The sequence below is a fragment of the Pinus tabuliformis genome, chromosome 5_2, assembly GCF_031772625.1.
Source record: "Pinus tabuliformis cultivar Carrire ecotype Pingquan chromosome 5_2, CPIR1, whole genome shotgun sequence".
Taxonomy (NCBI): Eukaryota; Viridiplantae; Streptophyta; class Pinopsida; order Pinales; family Pinaceae; genus Pinus; species Pinus tabuliformis.
In genome coordinates this window covers 571960451-571968912 of record NC_142306.1, presented here as the reverse complement: position 1 = coordinate 571968912, position 8462 = coordinate 571960451, and the positions used below count along the sequence as shown (strand labels likewise).

The following is an 8462-nucleotide window of genomic DNA, read 5'->3' as shown; positions in this document are numbered from 1 at the left end:
ATTGCCATAAGTTTCTAAATGCAGTTTGAGTAATTATGTGATACGTATGAATACAAACCAAAAAGAATCAGAGCGCCATCCTCGAGCATAGGTACTAAAGGAGAACCCATTTCATTAAATCTTAAATTAGAGTGTCTACTTTGTGTTGTCATCGTGCATGTTAGGCTATCGCATAATAGACAAGTGGTAAGATAGTTGGCCCACAGCGTCAGACAACCAGTAAAAGTATCGGCCCACACAACCAGACAAGTGGAAAATCAAAAAAACAATCACAATCACAAAATAATGGTTTACACAACGGAGTTTCATTTTCATAATATTCTGAAACATATTCACTTTAATTTCATAACTTTATTCTTTCACAAATACATTTGATACACAACAAAGTTTCATTTTCATAATTTCTTAATAAAAAGGAAGAACCAGGAAAACATTCAAAGGGGAGGAAAGCATAACATAGCTTTAAAATCACACTTCCTCTTACCAACATTATGCAGCCACCCAATGAGATTTTGACCTTAATAAGACTTTGACCTTAAGACCTTGACCTTAATATGACATTATACAGCCACCTATTCACATTATACAGCCACCAACTCAGAGTTTGACCTTAATGTGGTTTATAGTTTGAGAGAAGCTATTATTAAAATGAACTTTTTGGAAACAGCCTCTTAGATTTAATAACTCTGGCAACCAGCTTTATTTTTTGCCCACTGTCTTCGAAACTATATTAATTATTTTGCTACTTCAATAAATTGTGAAGTTTCATGTGATCCTTAAATGGTTAAAATATTACTTATAATTAAATATCTGTGATTTTATTGCCTTTCAAGATCTAGCTTTGGCAAAAAAATCAAAAGCCTTAAAAAAATTCAAAAGTCTGTCCATTTCAGACAATTGCCAGCTCTTTACAGAACATGTCCACTTTATTTCAAAGGATTTGGATTTGTTATTTTATTTCATATCTTTATTCTTTCTAGAGGTATCCAATGCACAACAATGAAAACAGATGCATGCATTTTTCATTTTCACAACATTCTGAAAAATTAAAGGAGAACATTCATTACATTAAGAAGAAGAGGAGCCCAGCCTTGAAATTACAGTGCTTTTTCCCCGTGGAATATGAAACCCAACAAAAATTTATTGAAAATAATGAACTTATTGGTAAAAATATACATACATTCATAAATAAACTCAAAAAATTATTTCACTATTTGGATTTGACTTTTCGAACAGCATTCCAAACACTATTGGGACTGTCATTCAGTAGTGCAGTGCAATGCTGGCTTCTGCCAAAGTTTCTCCAGACCAAATCTCACAGTTCTCCATTACACGTTATTATTAAATCAGACATAGAAAGAACTTGCAATAGCCAGTACGAGTCCTGCACTCAAGCCAAAAAAACCTGGATCAATACTGAATAAAACAAGCATAACCGTACTATAAACTAACTAAAAACGAGAAAATGCCCGTACTGACCAGCAATCCAGAGCCCAAAAGCTGCAGATCTGTCACTCTGGGCTCCGTTCCAGTAGTCCGCTGCAAAACCATACACATTGTTTTCTTATTTAGGCACTTTCTTTTATTTCCGGAGTTTCTTGAAGACTTCTAAATCTGGCATTTGCTTTTATTTCCGGAGTTTATTGAAGATTTCGAAATTTGGATATGAAATGAAATGTAAGGGAAAGAAAGAAAATACCTTGGCCGTAACAGTCTGTGGTGGTATTGACTCCATTCCTGCAGACACAGGTGAATGTATTATACATCCCCGTGAAGCCGCAGACACCTTTGCTCTGCTCGCAATTTACGCAGGCAGTGGGGAAATTGCTGTTGCCGACATTGAAGCTGTACTTGAGCGCGATACCATAATTCCAGCGAGTGGGATCTGTGGCATCGTCGCCGAAGCTGTAAATGCTGGTGTAGGACTGGCATTCGAGCTTAGCCAGGTTTATCTCATCGGCGGAGCTCAGATTGATGGGCGCATATACACAGCAGGAGGAAATTGGGGAATATGGCTGTAAACCAAGGCTAACCACTCCAGGGCAGCTGTAGCGACCAGTGCAGATTTGGGAGCTTCCGGTGTCGCACATATAGTTTGTGGGACTGTAAAGGCAGGAGGAAAGAGAGCAGTTGAGGAGGACGAAAATGTCGTTCTTGAACTTGAAAGGCGCAGTGGAGTCAAGGCCGAAGCTGCCGCTGCTGGTCATGCTGGCACAGGAAGACATCCGTGGATCGGTTAAATAAATAGTGGTTTGGCTGTAATCGATGTATGAAATAATCAGTATCAACAAATTGAAGCTCAGTTCTGTGCCTCATATCCTCTGGAAATCGCATCAGAATAATTTTTATTTGTGCTTACAGGGGATTTTGTAGAATCTATGGCGGGTTCTTTTATCGTAAGGATGTCTCAATCTGCAATATACTCTTTTTTTACAAGCACTACAGTTCGGTACGTGTGTGAGATTTTCGTCATAATTACCCGCAGCAACAGGGGCCTTAAAATAATAGGAATGCATGGAATGATAGAATAAATTTCAATGGTTTCATGCTCATGGTATATAATTATTTATTTCAATGCTTCTATGCTCATCGTACGATAAATTTTAACGGTTCATGCCACAAAGAATCGAAATAATGTTCACAGAAATGTTCACTTTTTTTATGAAATCAAATACATACCAAAAGGTAATTCTTATTTTTAGACTATTGCAATATTAATACGGTTTGATATAGGTCAATATAAAACCATGTTATTTTTTTCTCTCTCATCGCCCCGACGCATGTTGTATCGTTTTATATTGACCTCATGTCAGACTAATGGTCTACGAAATAAGAATTGCCCATGCCAAAACGCATTCACTCGAAGTTTGTGAAACTGAATACATTTAAATGGGCGCCTGGCTATAAAACAGTCCACCTATGCCAACTATATATAATAACGTTAGTCCACTGATGCCAAGGAAATCAAATACCAGCGATCATCACCCTGAACTCCCTGTCCTGCACCCGAATTTTTGCAACACATGTTTTTTTGGCATGTGGATAAAGATAGGCAGGAACTGCCGCTACGCAGTTGTCCTTGTTTATATAGTAATTAGATTAAATATTTTAATTTTGAATTTTATTTTTATATTAATATTAAATTTTATTTTTTCACTATTTTATTTCAAATATAAATTTTTTTTATGAAAAATAAAATAAAAATAAAAATATTAATTATTAAAATTATAATAATTATTATATTTTTTTAATTAATTTATATATTTAAATATATAATTTAAAAATATATACAAAATGATTATATAATCAAGTTTTTACAAATCCATATAAAAAATTAAAAAATGTTTTAAATTATGTTGTGCTCATTTTATCTTGTTTTGCTCTCATCTAAGGTATTGAAAGCGAATTAAAATTATCATAATTATGTCAAAGGTGTTTCTCTCTACGGAATTTCCATATGCAAATATCGTTCACTCTATCGAATCAAAACGCTTAAATTTCGTCTTCTTTTATCCAATCATATTTAATCACGTGCCTCTTGTCGTCAGACTTGTAGCTCAATGGAGGACGTATGTGTACAGCTCCTGAGTTCTCCCACATATTTTTCAATCCCCGAATCCAATCCTAGACCCCAAGTTGAACTTGTTTCACATTTTTGTGGTAGGAGGTCCACTAGATTTGTGTCAAAAGTGCATTTTGGCAAACCCAAAATCTGTTCAGGAAAACATAGTAAACTTGCAGAGGTAGCTCTAGACCAGGCTCTCCACATTGACCCCAGGGACAATATTTCATCTTCGCTGACCTATTGGTCCCCCAAGCTTTTTTCTTTTGAGGATTATGCTTATATTTTTAGGGAGCTTGGGAACAAAGCAGAATGCAAGAAGGCCATTGAATGCTTTGAGTGGGAAGTTTCTCATGAAAAGCGAAGAAATGAGCAAGGGAAACTGTTGAGGATTCTGATTAGCATTTTGGGTCAACATGGGAGAGTGGAACTTACAATGCAAGTCTTTGATCAAGCCAAGAGAGAAATCTATGGCAACATTGTTTACACCTTCTCTGCTCTCATTAGTGCTTATGGCCGCAATGGTATGTGCAAGGAAGCTATTTCTATCTTTGGGTCAATGAAGGGATATGTTTGTAAGCCAAACCTTGTTTCTTATAATGATGTCATTGATGCCTTTTGTAACGGGAGTGTGGATTTCAAGCAAGCCTTAGAAGCTTTTGATGAAATGATCCGCGAAGAAGTTCAACCTGGCCGAATAACATTCAATTCTATGCTCTTTGTCTGTGTTCGAGGGGGGTTATGGGAAGGGGGTTATTGGAGATCATAGAAATTCCAGGAGAAAATGCGCACAACCTGTGGATTGCAAATAAATCAGCGTTTAAGCAAACAGAGGAGCATATGGATCAAGGACATGAAGTATCTAGATTTAGATGGAAAGAATTAATAACATTAATTAATTAGAAAACAAGGCCTATGCAAAATGAAGCTGAAGGTTCAACATCAGTCCCATAGGAAGTTGAATCTCCAGATCTAATAGATGAGCATTACAAGATTGTTAGCAAAAAGTCTTGGAAGATGCAAGTAGTCTCTTTGATCGAACTAATAATCTACGTTTATGATGGCAGTGAATCTCAACGTGATGTTATTATGCAGCCTATCCAAGCTTTCTTTGAAGCATGGGATTTCATGGACATTGCTTACCGTTTAGATAAGGAAGCAACATTTGTGAGTTTCACATTGGACAAAATCTTTGACACTATTGAAAACATTTTGAAGAAAGCAAATGTCAAAGAAAGCCCACTCAAGGGTATAGGTTCAAAGAAAGAAAATGTCAAGGAAAATCCATTGGAAACTAAATCTGACATAGAATGTTACGAAAAACAAATACCATCCCACCATAATTTGAGGGTATAGGTTCAAAGAAAGAAAATGTCAAGGAAAGTCTATTGGAAACTAAATCTGGCATAGAATGTTACGAAAAACAAATACCATCCCACCATAATTTGAATCACTAGATTTACAAGCTACAAAACAAAATGAGTTCAAAAGCGTGGAAGCCATGAAATCAACAAAATCATCAACAAATAAAATCCACAATTTATAATGCTCGCTGGGAAAAGTTATACATGGATGCATGATTAAGAGTCTATACATAAAGTTTATATATAGACTCCACCATTAGAAACGTGTGTGAGTTTGGATGAATAGTCAACATCGGTGCTCGGCGTGAACCTAAAAGATTCCAAAATATATATATATAGCATTTATGTAATACAATACAAAATATATATATGTATATATTTTATAAACATGCTCTCATATATACATATATTATTATTTATAATTATCATTAATAAATCAAATATATTATTATTTTGAAAAACCTATTTTATTCTTCTAATTATATTAGAGTAATCATTAAAATATCAATAAATTTTATCATACATTCAATTCCCATTATCTCAAATATATGAAAATTTAAGAACTTTACATATATTGAAATCAATATTAAAATGATAAGGAATCTACGAAATCTAAATCCAGGATTGAGTTTATGCAAGACAATAATTTCTATAATATATTAATTGATTATATTATATTTTATATTAATCAACTGATCTCATCCACTTATGTATATTATATTAATAATTATTAATATAACATATAAAGATAAAAAATATAATTAATAATAATAATAAAATATATATATATATATATAAATTTAAAACATCTAAATTATATTTTTTATATTATTTTTTATATTAATATATTTATCATAAAGATAAATAATATAATTTAGATGTTTTAAATTTTGGTACATATATAATTTATAAAAAATATTTAAATGGTATATAATTTAAGTATTACAAAAAATCAAAATATTATATTCATTTATTAAAAAAATTCATTTCATAAAAAATTATATCATATAATATTAATAAAAAACAAAACATAAAAAATTATATCATATAATATTAATAAAAAACAAAACATAAAACATTAAGAAGACTTTTTTCCTAGAAAAAAACATAAAACAATTAAATTTCACTTAAATAATTTATAGTAAAATTTAAGATTTTTTTTTGGTTTAAATAAATATGACTTTCAAATAATTAAAAGGGGGTGGTGTGGCCTCTCCACACTCCGCATTAAGAAGACTTTTTTCCTAGAAAAAAACATAAAACAATTAAATTTCACTTAAATAATTTATAGTAAAATTTAAGAATATTTTTTAGTTTAAATAAATATGACTTTCAAATAATTAAAAGGGGGTGGTGTGGCCTCTCCACACTCCGCATGCACAAGTATGTGAAGGTTCATATTCTCTTTATTGATGCAAGAAGTATGTGAAGGTTCATATTGTTTTTATTGCTAGGTGTATTGTGGATTATTTTGTTTCTATGCAAAGAGGCGGGCTTTTATGTCCCGTGAGTGTTTTTTCCCTGATGTGGGTCGGATTTTCCTTGATTGTTTTTTTCCTGATGTGGTTGGGATTTTCCTTCCCCTTTCAGTGTTTGGCATTTTTGCGCTACTATGAAGGCCAGTCCATGATTCAAAATGAAAAGTGGGAGTTTCTTGATTTAAATTGGCATGCTAGAGATTTTGCCAAGAGTGTGACTCACTCGTTTGTTGGGTTATTGTGGGAGGTGGAACTCAGGAGGAAGAAGGTGGAGATAACAAGGTAGAGTTTGGCAATGTCAACAACTTCTTCAACAACAAGTGGGGGTGTGCAAGGAAAAATTCAGGCTTGGTGTCATTGACAGACTCGACTTTGACTCTTCTTCATTTATTTAAACTGGTAACATCTTTCTATGGGCCTTCTGTATCATTTACCTCGACTTCTATATGTTCCTGGCGCGTTATGGGTTTTGGTAAAAGGTACTTGAAAGAGCTTGGTATTATACATTTTCTTCTGAGTCTGGGTGCCTAGCTTCCTTTAGAGTTGGTTTATTATCAGGGATTTCATACTCTTTGAATTGGTTATTAGATGCTTCCACTTGTGGATTCTTTTTGCGAGCTAGTTTTTTTCAATTCTTCATACTATTGTGAGCCCTTGAGTCCATGTGGACAACTTGATTGCTTACTTGGTTTTGAGTCTATGGCATTCTTGGGGAAGTAGTCTTTCCCAATTCTCTTACTCAAGCATTTGTTTTTATAGGGTCGTTCTCTATTTGGGGTTTCTAGAGTTGGTGATATTTTTATTCATGGTTTTGTGTCTGTTTGTTGTTTAATGTGGTCCTCATGTCGCAAGGCCTGTGGTTGCGGTAAGCAAAGTTAGTGACGTGTCTAATTGCAAGCCTAGGAGGTGTTGGTTACTTACTACTATGTGACCTCTTCGAGTACTTAAGAGGATATACAATGGCTTGAGAATTATGTTTCTCAACATCATCGAACTTATTCAAATTCAATGTTGTTAGAGGAGGTGTCTTGATGGCTTCTCGACCTTGGTCACACCAAGGGAAGAAGGAACCAAAGAGCCAGTACATGCATTCTATAACTCTTCATTGGTAGTTAAAGACCTTGTTCAAAAGAGTTTTAAAAGGGAAACAAGAGGAGATGAATGACATCATTTCTTTTGTGAATAATATTCACCAGAATTAGTAGGAACAACAAACATGCCATGACAGATTGGAATCTCGCTTAGCTCACATGGAAAGTCATATTCAATGTCACCAGAATTAGTAGGAACAACAAACATGCCTTGACAGATTGGAATCTCGTTTAACTCACATGGAAAATTATATTCAATGTCACTTGGCTTGAGCGCCAAGGATTAGAATCTCGTTTAGCTCACATGGAAAGTCATATTCAATATCACTTCACTTTAGCGCCAAAAATTCGACTTTTGAGACACCTAATTTAATTAACACATTCTTGCTTTCTTATAGCAATCTCCTTTTGATTTTATAATATATTTAGATAAGTGTTATTTCTAATTTTCCACACATACTTTGCATTTTCACATACCAACCAATAAAACTGATTTCTCATGTGGCAAAATGAGCTTAATCTAGTTTTGTCCTCAATAATATAATCTATTTTTTAAAGCAATACTATTAACTTAAAAAAAATTGCATTTAATATTATAATAAAATTTAAAAATGTTTCACATAAGTAAATATAACTCATAATAAAATTTAAAAATATTATAGATAAAACATTGTTTTAAATTACAAATTTCGATGCACTGACACTGCTTCACTCGTCGCTGTCCTCATAATTAAATTCGATAAAGTATTCAAAAGATTCCATACTGCGGTGAGATTTTTGTTACTAGAAAATTATATTTTTAATTGAATTCTGTATGAACGTGCCGTAGTGCATACTGACGAACCAGCTGATGTCTTTGACATAACATTTCCAGGACCATGGATGCCCGCATAAAGTTTACAGTTGTGAAGCCAAATTCGCTAGGGTTTCAAGTTGCAACTGGGGCAGCATTGAACCTTCAAACGCC

The 8462-nt window shown here is 33.5% G+C and overlaps 1 protein-coding gene across 1 annotated transcript; it reads right to left on the bottom strand.

Moving 5' to 3' along the window:
• Positions 1–1323: 1323 nt before the first annotated feature.
• LOC149160261 (uncharacterized) lies at positions 1324–2516 on the bottom strand. The gene is made up of 4 exons (XM_089434558.1): positions 2480–2516; positions 1700–2305; positions 1480–1539; positions 1324–1384 (listed from the first exon to the last, which is right to left on the bottom strand). Exons 1-4 carry the CDS (start codon positions 2514–2516, stop codon positions 1347–1349), a joined length of 741 nt encoding a protein of 246 aa, XP_089290684.1. The 3' UTR covers positions 1324–1346.
• Positions 2517–8462: the final 5946 nt, after the last annotated feature.